This window comes from Cyprinodon tularosa, unplaced genomic scaffold (genome assembly GCF_016077235.1).
Source record: "Cyprinodon tularosa strain WSP-4 unplaced genomic scaffold, ASM1607723v1 ctg63, whole genome shotgun sequence".
NCBI classification, from domain to species: Eukaryota; Metazoa; Chordata; class Actinopteri; order Cyprinodontiformes; family Cyprinodontidae; genus Cyprinodon; species Cyprinodon tularosa.
The window spans coordinates 1688704-1707128 of NW_024039374.1; the positions used below are offsets into that span (position 1 = coordinate 1688704).

The 18425-nt window shown below is 38.5% G+C and overlaps 1 protein-coding gene across 1 annotated transcript; it reads right to left on the reverse strand.

Annotated features, from left to right (window-relative positions):
* Positions 1-1717: 1717 nt before the first annotated feature.
* Positions 1718-10348, reverse strand: ptger4a (prostaglandin E receptor 4 (subtype EP4) a). The gene is made up of 2 exons (XM_038308054.1): positions 9357-10348; positions 1718-2559 (listed from the first exon to the last, which is right to left on the reverse strand). Exons 1-2 carry the CDS (start codon positions 10137-10139, stop codon positions 2008-2010), a joined length of 1335 nt encoding a protein of 444 aa, XP_038163982.1. The 5' UTR covers positions 10140-10348; the 3' UTR covers positions 1718-2007.
* Positions 10349-18425: the final 8077 nt, after the last annotated feature.

An 18425-nucleotide genomic window follows, 5' to 3' on the forward strand; every position in this document is an offset into this window, starting at 1 on the left:
GAAACTTGGTACAATATAGAGACAAAGTTTATCGAATTGAAAGAGGAGGGATTTCAAATGTTTAGAAATTGTTTAAGCCACATTAGGACAAACATTAAGCAAAAGCTAGCATAAAAGTAAAGCAAACATTTTTTGCTAAAATAAAAGTTAATTTAGTTTAACTTTTAAAAAATGTGTTGATTCCCCAACAATTTTTAAAGTAAATGGGATGAAGGATGGTTTGAGCCCATGTACTTGAGTCCAGAACAATATGACACTAGGGGGAAATTAATTCGTAGAGCTAGTATGGCTAAAGGGATTTTCACAAAACTTGGTAGTTATCTTCAGTATGTAACCTTGGACTTTTAAATATGGTAATTATTGATCAAATTGGGGGGGCTTATACGCAAAAATATACAGCTGACCTTTCACTTTAAAAAAAATTATTTTAAAATCAGTTGTGACATCTGGAATGTTGAAACTTGCAGAATATATTCTAATATTTTTTTTTTAATATGTGTGATAAAAATTTCATATATATTTCAAATATACTTATTCAAAATGGTATTTCTTTATGCTAGCAGCTTTATCTCCAAATTATTAGCACAAAATATCTTTATTATATTTTTGAATATTGATATTGAAAAATGCATTTTGATCAAAAACATTAAATAAGGCCGGGACACTCTTGGAACCTGTTCATAATTGTCTGCAATTCTAGTTTATGTTTGTTTCTGCTCCTTAGCTCTTTTAGTTCAATTGTGCCTATTTCCGCTCATTTTTTTTACTCTATTATATCAGCTTAGGGTTGTCAAACCCTCCATCTGAATAGTACAAACTGTAGCTCCTAGTTCCTGTTTCTAGCTGCTGTTACTTCACCTTTTTTGAGGTTAACAGTAAGAACACTTTCCAGGATATGAGAGGAGCCCCGGAATGTAGTCCAGGCGGACCTCATTATGCACCATAAAAAGTACATGAATGATACTTGTTACAATTGGCAATACAGCCTTCTGGAAATTAACTACAGAAAACAAAAATTACACAAAATAATGACCAGCTGAAGTTTTCCATTGATAACCCATAACACATGAAGGTGTGTAAGAAACTTCATTTATGCTTTGGCTTCGGTGTCCTTTCAGATTTGCATTTTTCGGATGACCAATTATTTGCTGGATCGTTTGGTTTCTTGTCTTTCACTAGTGCCATGCAGATCCCCATGTCTATTCATTGTCATGCTCTATAAGTTAAGATCATCTCGAGCCAATTTTTTGTCTTGTTAAATTCTTTTAAACTCATCATGCCGTCAATATTTCAGTCTGCACCTTGACAGGTTAGGCCAATTTCATTAACTTTCAATAAAAAGTCCAAACTATGAAACTGAACATCAAGGTCGAAGGCACATTCAGTGGTCAAATTTTTCATAAAAAAAAAAAAAAAAAAAAATATATATATATATATATATATATATATATATATATATATATATATATATATATATATATATATATATATATATATATATATATATATTTTTTTTTTTTTTTTTTTATCATAATTTAAATTAACCAAACTAATTAGTATTTTGGAAAAAATTCTGAACTAATTAAGATATATGTTAAGTGCATCGCTTTTCATCAATGCATAATCTACTTTGATGTGCAGATATAGTTTGACACTAGTCAGAGAGCTTAACAACAAAAGTGCTGAAATTAACTTTTAATATTTTATGTGGAACCCATTTATAAAAATCTGCAACATTTAGTGCCTCTTTATTGGAAGAATCCCGTTTCCAAGCGGACTACTGTATTTGTTTCAATGAAGAATATGACACTTAGAATATTACAGACATCTTTTTTACAGGGGCAACAAAGCCAATAAAGCATCCATACTGTGAAGTCTATGTTCACTATAACAGCGTTTTACTTTCCACATGAGTGGGATAAACAAAATATCAGTTTATGATTTTAAACTTCCTCAGGTGGAGGAATAACTATAGCATCCTGCTCTGTCTCCCAATACAGAAAGGAGTCAGATGCATTTCTCCTCCGCCGTCTCTGTATTCAGCGTCACCCGGAGCGCCGGATCTTTTGTGCATGGCACTGTAGATAAACATGTAATGGTTTTAGTTTCGTCTTTGCTCTCAGAGGAGTAAGAGGCTTGTGAGTTTCGGACTGAGGAAGGTTGCGAATCACTCAGCTTGTCTTCCTTTGGAAGGTTTCCATCGTCTGGCTCAGTTTCCTTCGGCATGTAGAGAAAAGTCTGAGATATACTCCTGATTTCTTGTAGGTCGTTGGACACGAAGGAGGGAGAGTCCTGGCTGGATATGACTGAGGAAAGCTGATGAGCATCTGTACAGGGAAAGTTTCCTCGTCTCGGTTGCCTTCTTCTTGCTCCTATTTTACAAAACAGGCACTTGATTTTCTCAATAAGTTTAAGGAGAACAGCTTTACGCAGAAGGATGTAGATCCAGGGGTCTAGAATAGGGTTAAAGGAGGCGAAGCGAATTGAACGGAGGTCTGGGTTCTTTTCCAAGCGCTTCTCCACTGGAGTCTTATAAATCTGGTTCAGAAACACCTGAGCCTGTAACAGAGAAATATTAATTAAACACATTGAAGCTTCAGATTTTCTTGGATCTAGACAATCTTGTAAAAATATCCAACTTGTTCACATTATGTCACTTTAAAACCACATCTAAGCATTTTATTGGGAGAAGGCATATTTGTTAAGGTAAAGGAAAAAATTATCATTTAATTCCACATTTGTATTTAGTGGAGCAGTGGGTAGCACTGATGCCATGCAGCAAGAAGGTTCCGGTTTCAATTCCCGGCCTGGAGCCTGGGGTCATGGAGTTTGGATGTTCTCCCTGAGCATGCATGGGTTCTCTCAGGGTACTCTGGCTTCCTCCCACGGGCCAAAAACATGACTAAATTAGTTATTAGGTTAACTGGCTTCTCTAAATTCTCCTTGGGTGTGCGTGAATGGATGTTTGTCCTGTTTGTCTCTGTGTTGCCCTGCGATGGACTGGAAACCTGTCCAGGGTTTATTTACCCTGCCTCTCGCCCATAGACAGCTGGAGATGGGCACCTGCACCCCTCGCAACCCCGACTTGGGAAAAGTGGAGTCCGTTTGATGGATGGATAGATTTGCATTTATGCCCCATTATTTTAATACTTAGAAATAACTGACTTGAGCTGACAGTTATTTAGTAACCAGACTCAATCTATGTTTTAATTTCTTCTGTGAAGATCTCAACGGTTTTATGCTTAAATATATATTTGTGAACAAACAACATTATGAAGACGGTAGACCCTAAGAAGTTAAAAGCAGGTATACCATCAGCTAATAGGAGCAAGGGTGCAGGCAGCAAACAGCTAAATTGTGCCTGAAAATGGCAGGGATATAAACTTTAAACAAATTAACAAAGAGAAAGTGTTGAGATCACACATATAGACATGTGCAAAATTATTTATTTATTTTATTTATTTTTTTACAAAAAAAACATTATCTAATAAAACCAACAACAACAACAAAAAAAACTACTCCACAAAATTAAAGTGTGCCAGACCACCAAGGGTAATGGGCCATCAAGTGATATCAGACCAAACTATTACTAAAAGACAGAGGAAGCCCATGAGAATGTTGAAGGCAAGGATTAAGGATGGTGCTTTTTCTTTTATATCACTTGCAAACCATAATATTTTACAGTAGCGTAAAACAACATTTAAGTAGGTAAATATGCTGCAACTTTATCTGACTTGTGGTAGACATGTGGTAGACCCCATCCCCCTGTTGGTTTAAGACACTACTGATTTGTAGTGAAGGTCTTCAGCATTATTATTACTTTATTTTTTTTGGTTGCAATATTTGTCTTTTGCAGAATTTTTCTTTTTTTTTAGATCCATTTTGTGTTATTGAGATGGAATCCTGTATGCATTTGTAGCATATTTTGCCTAATGTGATGCATGCAATCATATGCTGCCTGTCTCCACCTGTCAAACACCATAAGGGATAGGATATAAACAATCTCCAAAGCTTTGAACATTTCCCAGAGCTCTATTGATTCCATCATCTAAATATAAGAACAGAATGACACAACTATAGACATACCTAAACTGTACAGGCCAGAGGTGTAGAGATCTAAAGTTTAAGGGAAAGATTCTGTCAACACAGCAAACTTTCTAAGAGATCCACAAAACTTTCCTTGAAGGCACAGAGCCATGTTATTCGACATTTATTAAATCAAGACGGCATTAACTCACTTTTGTTGCATACAATCTTCTCAAGACAAATTACAGTATCCTGCTAACATAGTAGCTGTTAGTTTTGTCTTTTAAGCTTTGTTTTTGCTCAGTTTGTTGGTAAATATAGACTTTCTGTGTATATTTATTATAACAACATCATTGTGACCGGGATTACGTCTCTGTGCATGCATACAATTGGTTGACAAGCGGAAGCAATAGAGACAAGCAAATATGAAATTCCCTGTGTAGTTGTGAAAAAAAGGAAGGTCCAAGTGTAAAAAGGCACAGAAGATGTTTGATTCAAAAGAGGATAAAACTTGAGTTGTGCTGGGAAACAGAGTGAATGTTGGAGTAAACTAAAGTTAGAACTAAAGCTCAGGAAGCATGTAGAAATCCCTGCGAAGTTGCCAGACACACTGAAAAAAGTGACTTTTTGGTGCAGTGAACTCTATTAGAGTATTTGTCATAATTTCTACTCTGTCTTTTTAAGCTTCATTAAAAACTAGAGTTTCTGAAGTAAAATTAAACTCTTTTTATGTGTAATACCTGAATTTTGGGGTAAGAGTACATTTTATTTAGATTTCCTTATACTATTTAAATGTTTAAATTAATTTTTGGTTAATCTTAGTGGAAAGTTGCCTGTCATTAATGATTTTTATTTTTTTTGCCAAATAAGGTATATGTTGTTTTGCAAAACATAACAGATACCTTTATTCAAATATCTAGTAGATATTTTATTATTAATTGAGATGGGTAAGACAGTTTAAGCTGTTAATTTTTAATTTGGTTGATTTTGTTTCATTAATGTTGTAACTGCATTCTTAAAAGTCCACTAGTCTGGACGACTGGTTTAAATGTTCAAATTGCAGTGTTTCAGTGTGTAGCTTTGTAAGATTTTTTTTATCACATATTTGATAAGTTGGATGTGGTGTATATGAAATACTGTGTATTTTTTTTTTACAAGTCATATCAACCTTTTCTTTTTTTTTCAGTACAAATTCTAACCATAATGCACTTTTACTATTAATGATATATTTGTACATGTTTTTTTTTCCAGTTAAATAGAGGCATACATCATTTTTTACACCTTGGAGTTTGCATGTTCTCCCTGTGCATGCATGGTTTCTCTCCGGGTATTCTGGCTTCCTCCACCAGTCCAAAAACATGACTACATTTTAGTGTGTGTTCATGAATGGTTTTTGTCCTATTGGTCTCTGTGTTGCCATAAAATTTTGAGTAAGTAAATGTTACCTTATATCTTCACAACTGTTATGTCTTATGAAACATAGAATTCACTTGAAACTGGCAAGTGAGGGATACTTATATATTGCAGCGTTAAATTTTACTTAAAGCTACAGTGTGTAATAATTACAGGGATATACAGTCAGAAATGTAATATATTATACATAACTATGTTATTTATCATCATCTACGAGCTCAGCCTCTTAACCTTAATATTTGCATTGCCTTAGAATTCGTTATTTATAATTACATAGGAGCGGGTCTCGCAGCCATGGAGGCAGACATCTTTGCGCTACGGCAGCGCAGAGCCAAAAAACTAGCGATTGCGAGATCGCCAAAACGTCACAATGATGTAGAAAAAATAATGGGTATATTTATTATCTTAAGTCTACATGAAATCTATACCCTACACAGACTAATGAAATACTATCTGTAAAATTATCTATGTAAACAAACCTCATCACTTGAGAAGGTAGGTGATGCGGACGTCGTGGAAGACATTTTGTCCCGTAACGCTCGCCATACTGTTCGGGGGGAGAAGCGGTGGTGGGGAGATGTTCATGTTGCTGCAGTCTGCAGTCTGACCGCTAGATGTTGCTAAAAGTTACACACTGTAGCTTTAAATCACTTGCATGCAAACAGTTACAATATATTTTTAAAGTAAATCTTATGAGCTGTTTTTTTCAGTGCATGCTAATACACGTCCTCGCTAGTAGTGCTACTAGTGTTAGCAATGCAAAGGCATTACAGCACAGTCACAACTTCAGGACTTATTGAGTAGCTTTGCCTATGGCCACCATCTTGCTTTCTGGTAGTTCAGCAATACTGCTGATAGATGGTAGATTATGTCAGCTCATCAGACCTGATGATGGCGTTCTATTTAGGATCAAAACACTATCAGGACAGACACTTTAAAGGAGAATTCCGGTTTTTAACACTTTTAGCCCATTTTCTGTAGTGTCCAGGATTAAATCGAATGATCGACACCAAAATTTTGACAATTGGTCCTGTCTCTGCTTTTTGGCTCATTTAGAATCCCCCCCTGGCTGCTTCAGAATGGCTTCCATAGTGCATGTCCGATAATGTCCTTAAAACAACCTTAAACGTTCTTTTTTTAAAATATGCTACTCACCGGGTCGTCAGCGCTGTTCAATGACGTTCCAAAAAAAGTTTCGTGAAGAAAAAACGTTCCTGTAGTGTTTTATTTAGCATTTTGTAAATCCCATTGAGTTCTGTTGGAATAGTCAATATTCCCCTGCCACCGGAAACAGAAATGGGGCCTGTTTACACAGTTGTAGTCTTTTCGCTTCACTCTGTGTACTCCGACGTCGAGAATCAAGAATCCACCTTTCGTATTCCATTTTCAGAGTTTTTTAAAGTGTTTAACAGAGACGTTAGCACCTCGACGTCGGAGTACACAGAGTGAAGCGAAAAGACTACAACTGTGTAAACAGGCCCCATTTCCGTTTCCGGTGGCAGGGGAATATTGACTATTCCAACAGAACTCAATGGGATTTACAAAATGCTAAATAAAACACTACAGGAACGTTTTTTCTTTACGAAACTTTTTTTGGAACGTCATTGAACAGCGCTGACGACCCGGTGAGTAGCATATTTTAAAAAAAGAACGTTTAAGGTTGTTTTAAGGACATTATCTGACATGCACTATGGAAGCCATTCTGAAGCAGCCAGGGGTGGATTCTAAATGAGCCAAAAAGCAGAGACAGGACCAATTGTCAAAATTTTGGTGTCGATCATTCGATTTCATCCTGGACACTACAGAAAATGGGTTAAAAGTGTTAAAAACCGGAATTCTCCTTTAATTGTATAGCTTATTTTATCATAATCAAATGAATTTTGTCCTTCTTCTTATAGGTACTGTATATAGCATGACGATGTTCCTTAATGGAACAGTGGAATGAGGAAAGCCATGTAGGTCTAAGATGACAGGTAACTATGATAATAACCTGTTGGAGGCGAAAAAACTGTTGAGACTCAGCAGAGATTCACCTTCCAATAGGGCTGCCTCACTAAATTCACAGCTATACTGGAATCATTTAGCTCAAAAAAAAAATGGAGGATGATCTTTTATTTCCGGGTGGATCATCTGGATAAGTGGTCCTCCTAATTGTCACTCATTCTGGCGATATGTTTACGTAAGGCCGTCCTAACCCCAGTTAGCTATCTTTTTCTGTGGATGTGCATTTTCAGGCATATATCTGTGGTGAGCTAAGGTTTTAAACAGTCATTGAAGCTCACCTTTTTCACCGTAGTTCTTTGAAAATGGCTGAGGGTCATAAGAGAAAAACTGTCTACGAAGTGTATGAAAGAAAAGAAAGGCCTCAGAAGAGGCAGAGGAGAGGGACTTACATGACCATAGGGGCAAAAAGCAGTGATCATCTGTCCGAACGGTCAGTTAACTGAGTTTGCTAAAAAAGTTCACAGTATAGTCCCTGCAGTGTGTGGACACAGTAAGCTTGTATGAGCTTAAGAACGGCAAATTTTAAACAGGGTGTGCACGAGGAGAAACGGGCTTGTGCGTGCTCTTGCACGTGCCTTTTTCCTTAAGATGGAGAGGGTGAGTCTTTTTAAAAAAAACCTCCACAATACCTTTAATGTCCACTTATGTAGTTGCAGTGAAAGGTAGCTATACAAAGTATTGATCCAGAGAGGGTAAACTAAAATGCTCTATATTTGGTCCACTTCTAATCAACAACAGCAAAGATTATTACAAGATTTCTTATCATTAACATATGCTGATGGAAAACTAGGGCTGCAACTCACAATTTTTTCGCAAATCGATTAATCTGTTGATTAATTTTTCGATTAACCAATTACTAATCAGACAACCAAAGCTTTTTTACTAAATTAAACCAGGTGAACCTAAAATGTTTCCACCTAAGGAGTTCTGGATTGAATATACTGACAAATGAAAAAAAAAAAAGTATGTATTTTAAATGCAAAATGTTGACATTTCTTTTATAATTTTTATACAATTACTGCTCTAAGTTGGTTAATCGGTCAACCAAAGGCATAATTTACAGTCTCTCTACTCCATTAACGATTAATCGATTACTAGATTATTTAACAATTATTTCAATAGATTAAATACAATACATTTTTTCAGTCCTATGGCAAACTACTTCATATTGTGTCTCCAAAAATCCATTTCAGTCACTTTATAACTTGCTTCATAATATAAATTAGTTGACTGATCACAACTCATTAAAGCTCAATGCAGATAAAACAGAATTTGTTATTTTTAACCTAAAAACTCAGGCTTGGAGATAAAGACTCAATTCTAGATAAGGTTAAACATAAGGCCGTGTTTACTTAGTGTTCAGCCATCGATACTAAATGAGAGGTGGAAGAATTTAGTTTCAACTTCCTGAATATTAGATGTGCACAAACTCTGGGGCTTTCTTGAATCAAGACGGAAACCAATACAGTCTTCTGCACTCTTTTCCTAAAGCGCAAAGACCACCCATCAGTTTCTTCCATTCTTCCTTCTGATGCAGTGTCCAAGTTTAATTTTTGTACATTTATGTTTAAATGTATTAAATCTTGCCGTTATAAATGTATTTTATTGGAAAACACCTTGAATTACCATGTGTCTAGTGCATTACATACAGCGGAAGCTTGCATTTTGATCGGTTGTAAAAGTTTGGAATGATAATTTTAAAAAAAAGAAGTGATCTACACATAATTAGGGAACCTTAATAGTGTTTGTAGATACATAAAAAGCCCAATGAATGTACAGACAGACAGTCTGCTATGCAAATCCAATTACAGATGCAGACTCTGCATCTGTAGTTGGATTTGAGAAACTCCTCATGATTTAATCACTGGAAACAGCAGTGCGCAATGGTGCGTAATGTTTATAAGCATACTTACTACAAGTGGTATGGAACAGATGAGCACCACCGCCGATGTGGCAATGAGCAGAATGACCATCTGTATCTCCGCGCCTGCCAGATGCCCGAAGCTGCGCGCTCTCCTCCGCTGTTCGGCGTTGCGCGCCGCGTCGTTCCCCAGCGACATCCTGCGCACGAAGCGCCGGTGCATCCGGATCAGAGCGCCGCACACCAGCACGTTGCAGATGACTGTAGCGAGAATGAGAAGCGAACTGAACCCCGCGTACATGTAAGAATAGACGGCATCGCTGGTCTTGTTGCTCCGCCACTCTAAGAAGCACCAGGTCTCCGGGTACTGCTTCTTCACCTGTCCAAAGCCGACTATCGGCAGAGCGCAGAAGAGCGCGTTGGAGATGTAGATGGCCATCAGCGTCAGTCCGGCCAGCTTCTGGTCCACGTAGTCGTTGTAGAAGTAGGCATGATTTATGGCTACGTATCTCTCCACAGACATGGCACAAATGATGCTGAGCCCCGCCAGGGAGAAGAAGAGCAAAGTGAAACCAAAGTATTGGCAAAGCGGGTCATCTCCCGGCCACGACCCCTTCACGTATATGGCGATGGTGACCGGGCTGGCCAGCAGCGTGCCGAGAAGGTCCGTCACCGCCAGGCCACACACCAGCGTGTAAAACGTGCTCTCCTTCTGCTTTCTACGAGTTTTACACAGAACAACGATGGCGATGACATTTCCAACCACTCCGAATATGAACATAATGGACGGAATGGTCGGGACCCTGCCAACCCCGGTCAACTTCGTGTCATTCATCTTTGCTTCAAAACGCGCTTCGCCTCTGAGCTGAGAACTCCTGTTAGGGCCAGTATTTCCAGTCCGAAACACCAAACTGATTTGCTGAATACAGCACGAAGTGCATTTTCAAAAGACAAACGGTGTTTGCAACTCATCTAAAAACTTTCTCAATTCTAAACTATCAGGGTAGAGCAGGCTGCAGTCAGTGAGACACAGAGGTAAATGGAGCCAAGAGACACCAGTGGGTCCTGTTGTAATATAGCTCTGCCTACCAGCTTCCTGGAAAGTTCAGCCCCTCCCCTCTATTTCAATTTACCTCATCAGTTGTGTTCAGCACCACAGGAGACCTTGGATTCCTGATGAGTTTAACCAAACTCTTAAAAAGAACTATGCGCAACACCCGCAATTATGTTTTAATCTCCTTAGAACTGATCATTTTTAACATCCAATGTCAACATCTTGGTTGCAAAAAAAAAACCAAGCCAAGCACCTTTTTAGTACACTACATTTTTTTTTCAGAAGAAAAAAATGTTACCCATCATTGATCAGTGGCACCCTCTTAATTCATTTATTAGATTTCTACTATTGAAAGGAAATCAGAGTATTTAATTATTTATCTGTGGCTTCCTGTTTTTCTGGGGTTAAAGTCAAAGGGGGAAAGGGTACATAAGGTCTAATTCAAATATTAAACAGTGGTAAGCACAGACTTTTTGAAGGGCAGGGGCAAAAAGAAAAAAAAGGGCAAATATAGCACATCCTCACTACTGTACAGGGCCCTTTAACACATGTCTTGGCTCAAAAGGGGCCAGTTTAACATGTGTTTCGGCTCCTGAGAAGACACTTTACCAAGCCTTTTGGTTTCAGACTTTAGTGTACATTTTGGCTCCAGATGGGGAACTTTAGAACGTTTTAACTCCCAAAGGGGTTCTTAAGCATATATTTTGGCTCCCAAGGGTGCACTTTGGCATGAATTTTGGTTTCGAAGAGGTCACTTTAGCAGATGTTTTGGCGTCTGAGGGGGCAATGTTACATGCTTTTTGGTTCTCAATAGGTCACTTTATCATGTGTTTTGGCTCCTAAGTTAGCACTTTAAAAAGGGGATTAGCATGCCTTTTGGCTCTACAGAGGGCACTTGGCAATGCATTTTTCAACAATTGGGGCACAAGGTGTGGGGGAGTCCAAATATAATATGATAATACAAAAAATATATAACGTACAATTGGATAATTAAATGTCCCATTATATAGAATTCTCTGTGAATTAATAAAAAAATGTATTTCATTAAAAATTAATATAAATATTTCACTAAATTTTAATGTTAATATAAAGTGATATAATTGTACATTTTTAGAGGGTCACCAGTCTGTGGCACTGTTATTGTTGGGTTCATGCGTTGAAAAGTTTGGGAACCCTCGCTCTGGGTAATAAGGCTTATTCACTGATGAATCCAATTCTTTCAGGTTATTAAAGGCTGTTACAGTGGGGGTGGAGGTTTGACAGGACCCAAATGCAGACACAAACACTCGAGGTGGTTACCTGAAGGTTTAATAACGAGAGTTCAACAGAAGCAAAAATGCTGAAAACCAGGAATACTCACAAGACAAATTAATGACGACAAACCAGCAAAGAGTGACTGAACAGGAGAAAATTATATGGGAGAGAGAAACAAAGACCAGGCTAATTAGCAGATTGGGAGCAGGTGTGAACAAAGGAGGCAAGAAGGGAGCTAGGGAAAAGGAGACTGACACAAGAGGGCAAACAGGAAATATCTAAGAACTCAAATACAATCAAAAATACCTAGAACACAAGAATTGAAATAAGACCAATGAAAATTTAAAACAAAAAACTTGGACAAAACCATGACAAAGGCAAGTTTTTAAGTACCGAGTACGATATGTTGACCTGGGAAATCCGTTTAGGTGATATTTACAGGTTCAACTCCTTCTGGCCAGTAAATTTAGCACCAAACGTGTAACTTACGAGATCAGAAGAAGAGCTGCAACCTCCACATGCTTTCTGAGACCCTTGGCTTCCTTCTATACTATCGTTCGAAAACCTGACTGATGTTCACCCATCTTTAGTTTTTTTTTCTTTTTTTTTTTTCTTCTTGGCTTGATCCTAAAAATTCCATTTTCTAACCTCTAGCACAAACATACAGGTGCTGGTCATAAAATTAGAATATCATGAAAAAGTAGATTGATTTCAGTAATTCCATTTAAAAAGTGAAACTTGTATATTATATTCATACATTACATACAAACTCATATATTTCAGATGTTTATTTTGTTTAATTTTGATGATTACAAATGACAACAAATGAAAATCTCAAATTCATCATATCAGAAAATTAGAATATTGTGAAAAGGTTCAAAATTGATGGCCCCTGGTGCCACACTCTAATCAGCTAATTAACTCAAACCACCTGCAAAAGCCTTTAAATGGTCTTTCAGTCTAGTTCTATAGGCTACACAATCATGGGGAAGACTGCTGACTTGACAGTTGTCCAAAAGACGACCATCGACACCTTGCACAAGGAGGGCAAGACACAAAAGGTCATCGCTAAAGAGGCTGGCTGTTCACAGAGCTCAGTATCCAAGCACATTAATAGAGAGGCGAAGGGAAGGAAAAGATGTGGTCGAAAAAAGTGTACAAGCAAGAGAGATAACCGCACCCTGGAGAGGATTGTGAAACAAAACCCATTCAAAAATGTGGGGGAGATTCACAAAGAGTGGACTGCAGCTGGAGTGAGTGCTTCAAGAACCACCACACACAGACGTATGAAAGACATGGGTTTCTGCTGTCGCATTCCTTGTGTCAAGCCACTCTTGAACCACAGACAGCGTCAGAAGCGTCTTGCCTGGGCTAAAGAGAAACAGGACTGGACTGCTGGTGAGTGGTCCAAAGTCATGCTCTCTGATGAAAGTAAATTTTGCATTTCCTTTGGAAATCAAGGTCCCAGAGTCTGGAGGAAAAGAAGAGAGGCACTTCATCCACGTTGCTTGAAGTCCAGTGTAAAGTTTCCACAGTCAGTGATGGTTTGGGGTGCCATGTCATCTGCTGGTGTTGGTCCATTGTGTTTTCTGAGGTCCAGGGTCAAAGCAGCCACATACCAGGAAGTTTTAGAGCACTTCATGCTTCCTGCAGCTGACCAACTTTTTGGAGATGCAGATTTCATTTTCCAACAGGACTTGGCACCTGCACACAGTGCCAAAGCTACCAGTACCTGGTTGAAGGACCATGGTATCCCTGTTCTTAATTGGCCAGCAAACTCTCCTGACCTTAACCCCATAGAAAATCTATGGGGTATTGTGAAGAAGAAGATGCAATACACCAGACCCAACAATTCAGAAGAGCTAAAAGCCACTATTAGAGCAACCTGGGCTATCATAACACCTGAGCAGTGCCACAGACTGATCGACTCCATGCCACGCCGCATTGCTGCAGTAATACAGGCCAAAGGAGGCCCAACTAAATACTGAGTGCTGTACATGCTCATACTTTTCATGTTCATACTTTTCAGTTGGCCAACATTTCTATAAATCCTTTGTTTTTATTGGTCTTCAGTAATATTCTAATTTTCTGATATGATGAATTTGAGATTTTCATTTGTTGTCATTTGTAATCATCAAAATTAAACAAAATAAACATCTGAAATATATGAGTTTGTATGTAATGTATGAATATAATATACAAGTTTCACTTTTTAAATGGAATTACTGAAATCAATCTACTTTTTCATGATATTCTAATTTTATGACCAGCACCTGTACCAGTACTAGGATTTGGCAATGCCTGGGTTCCACCTTATTCCCACTGGTGAAGAATCCTTTCCTTTTAAACATTTTACATCAGACCCAGACGTAAATATTTATATATTTTGATGTTACTGTATGCAATGTTGCTTTAAGTAATATGTGTGTGGTTGTGTGTTAGATAGGCCTCCAGTAAGATTAGAAAAAAGATGTATAGACTGAAAACCTAAAATTTCCTTCATCACTCGGCAAGAGCTAAAAAAAATTATGTTATGTGATATTATCTTCCAAACACAGCTTAAATAAAGAACATATCATATTCATTGCACTTCATTACTAGGATATCTGCCATGTATATAAGGTAAATATATACACATGTCAGATATCCTACTAGTTTTATTATCATAAGCAGCATAGCTCACAGGCTGTTTCTCTGATTTCTTATTAAGAACACTGTATGAGGACATTAGAATTCAGTCTGCTGTACTGCAAATAAACACAATGTTCTTTAGAAAGACCATAATAAGCCTGCATCTCTGACATAATAACTACCCTCATTATGATATTTCAACACAGGTCAGTGTGGATTGTTTCTTATAAAAATCAAAAATTTATCCAATGCAAAGACTGGATTAGTTCACCACAAAGAACAGAAAAATACACTTTATGTTTTAGAAAAAAATTTGTTATAAAAATCAGGAATCAACCACTATTTGTGTGGATGAAGAGCAAAAGGGCAGATATTTTACAGTGTAAAAATAAGACACGTTTTCTCACTCTGCCTCCAATGTTTCATGTTGCAAGTCAGTTCTAAAAAAAATCCATAGCTGCCAAGTGCCAAAATAAAAAGAGACATTTGTTTGAGCTTTTTTTAATCTATTAGTTAGTTTATATCAGCTCCGTATTTGAGAAACTTGCCTATTTAAATGGTTGGATGTTGCGGGTATCCCTCCACAAGCCTCTTACACGAATTACAGTAGATGGAGCTTTGGCTCTTTCCTCCTTGTGTATTTGAGTCAGGTTACATATTTTCAGCATTAAAACATTAAGAAATGTTTTCTGAGCTGAATACCAGCTTGTGTGAGTTTATGTTGGCTAGTCTTAAACACTGACTACAGTCCTTAAGGCCCTTAACTAGGTAGTATACTTTGGATCACTGTCCAAATGGAAGACCCAATAGTTTCCAAACTTGAACTTCTTGGCTGATGTTTTGATGCTTCAATATCTTCATATTATATTTGTTCTTTATTATGCCATTTACTTTATAAAGTGCACCACGTCTGCTAATTCACAAAACACCACAATGCAATGCTCTTGGCACTGATGACTGGCCTGATTACTCATTTCATTCACCTGCCTAGCTCCACCCTTTCTCATTACCGTTCCTTTGATCCACCAGCTCCAGCCTCTGTTTAACCAACCCTCAACCAGTCATTAATGTCAGATTATTTAAGCATTGGGTGAGAGCTCTCTAGCGTATTTGAGTGTTTCTGATTACCTTATCCTGACCTGTTCTGCCTCTTGACCTCTGAGCCTGCCTGTCCCCATTCTGATCTATTTGCCTGACCTGTACTCTGACTCCTGCTGGATTCTGCCTGTGTACCGAACCTGGAACTTATTCCTGATCTCTGATTCCCCTTCGGCGCCGCTTTGGATCTCTGACCTCCTGGCCTGGACTCCTGAGCACGTCCTCGACACGGCTTTGGCTTCGCCCTCTGGATTATCCTGCCTTCCTCCGTCTGCTCGGTTCTGATCTCCTGCCTGTTCTCTGCTCTCAAGGACTTAAACGTCTTGGACTCTCTGGGCAGCCCCCACAGCGTTTTGTTTGGCAGCCGAAACGGTACACATTCATTATCATCCTCCGCATAGCTTTTCACAGCAGATCTGTTTTCTTAATAAATTAATTAATAATTATTTTTTGGAGAAATCTGTCTGTCTGCTTCAACCCTGTTTTAACCCCCCCATCTAAATGGTTGACATATGTAGACAATGTTGGGTTGGCAGATTGTATTAAATATTAAGTATGTTACTGTATTATTATGCCACATGCAGGTAGTTTTATCTCATCCAGCATGGCAGCATAAAAAGACAGCGGTCAAGTGACTGCATGACCTCTCCTCCTTCCTCTTCACCCTTTTCACCTCAGACTTCAGCTATTGCTCTGAGTCCTGCCAACTTCAGAAGTTTTCTGATGACTCAGCTATTGTTGGCTGCATTGAAAAGGGTGAGGAGAGTGAATACAGGACTGTGGTGGGCAACTTTGTCACTTGGAGTGAGCTGAACCACCTGCAGCTCAACGTGACAAAGACTAAGGAGCTAATAGTGGATCTGAGGAGGACAAAAACACCTGTGACCCCTGTTTCCATCCTGGGGGTTCCTGTTGACACTGTGGAGGAGTATAAGTACCTGGGAGTGTACTTTAACAATAAGTTGGACTGGACTAGAAACACAGAGGGGGTCTACAAAAAGGGCCAAAGCCGACTATTCTGCCTGAGGAGGCTGAAGTCCTTTAACATCTGTGGGACCATGCTGAGGATGTTTTATGAGTCTGTTGTTGCTAGCACGCTCTTCTTCGCTGTCACATGCTGGGGCAGTGGGCTGATGTATGTAACGCCTCCCTCAAGTGATTCAGTGCCCCCCCCCCCCCCCCCCCCAAATAAAAATTGACATTTATGCACTATTTTTGCACGCCCCATATCACTTTACTCGGATTTATCACTTTACTTGGATTGTCACTTTATTTTGATTTAGTTTTTACATATGTATAGATATACGTACAGATCAGTGGCGGCCGGCCCATAGGGGGCGCTGGGGCACCGCCCTCCCTGATAAGAAGAGAGAAACGTAAAATATATTTTTAGAAATTAAATCATAAATGTCAGTTTTACTCTCTAGAGTGTGTACCTATAAGCAAAACAAATTATATAAACTACATTTCCCTATCTACTGTCAATCATTTGTGGATTTCCACAGACAGACTCCTACCGTGTCTGTTCTGGGGGCGCTGATCAGACAGCCCCACATTTGCAGAGAATCTATCAATCATGTACTATTGCTAGGTGAATTTAATGGCCAATCAGCGTCTCGGAACTTTATGGTCTTGGGGCGCTGAAAATACTGCGCTTTAACAGGCTTCTGAACCCAAGCGCAGGTGCAGACAATTACCGTAGAGGGAAGATGGCGAACGTAACGAACGAGATGCAGCTTCCTCCAAATTCGGTGAGATCCTTATTTATCTACCCGTTTGCCAGAAGAACATCCCTGTTGTAGGATATGAACATTTCTTGTCATGGTTATTGTGACTGTGACAAATCCACCTCGTCGCTTAAAACAACCTCTCTAACTTTGCACGCCACACACACATTCCTGTTATACTGTGTTTGTGAGGACCAATACTCTCGCGCTGAGCCCAGTAGCTCCATTAACTTAAAACACACAAGCTGTTCCTGGTTAACTGCTGGCATATTGAGGGTGCACACTTAATATTTCAGTGGGGTTAGCCGTGTGTGTGTGTGTGTGTGTGTGGGGGGGGGGGGGGGGGGGGGGGGGGGGGTACGTGTTTATGCTATGGGGACTTGTCATCTTCAGTCTGGCTGCGTCTTTGCTGGGTTCAAACCCAGTTTGGTGTAATTGAATAAGTCAATGAATCTGTGTAAAAGAACTAAGTTGTAAAAATTATTTGTTTTTGTACATCAACTGTTTGTGGAAGTAATATATGGACAAAACTGATTTATGAGAAGAAATCAGAAATAAGAGAGCCTGAGGGTAGGGGCTTAAACTATTTAATGAGGGCTGTGGTAAGAAAAGCGGCAATTTTTGTTTTCTGTTTCTTTGTTACATTGCTGGTAACTGGAGGGAGGCTGAGGCCCAGAGTATCTTGTATATGTTTAGTTTCTTTTGCACCCTGTTTTGAGTTTTTGAGCACAATAAATCACCAACACTAGTAACCCGACTGAGCCTGGATTCTTGGAGGCCAAAGAACCCCGTCACAGTGACCCAAATCATCACTGTTACTGTTATTATATAGTAAATTAAATCATTACTGTTAAATTGTATGTATTGTCCAATTGTTTATTTGAATTCTTATTCCGGATTAGTTGGAGACATACACTAGGCTATATCAGCCCCACCAAAAATATTTTTCACCAGCCGCCACTGGTACAGATATATATACAGAAGAGCTATATGTGTATATATTTTATCTCTTTTTATTCTTATTTTTATCTTTATTATATTGTATAGTTGGATGTGTGTATATATTATATAAAACTGTAACTGGAGCGTGTAGCAAAAGTAATTTCCCTCTGGGATTATTAAAGTATTTCTGATTCTGATACAGAAACAGGGGAGGTATGTAGACAGTTGTGTTATTAGTAAAACACAAGAGTTTGGTATAATGTCTTATTGTCTAAATATTAACAGTTGCAAAGCTTACAGTATTTTGAGCAAATTTTCTTATCGATGTAAGAAATTCATTAATTCCACCACTACAAGCTTGGACAGAATATATTTAATTTCCAGGAACCAAGACCTTGTGTCCAGCTCCCTGACG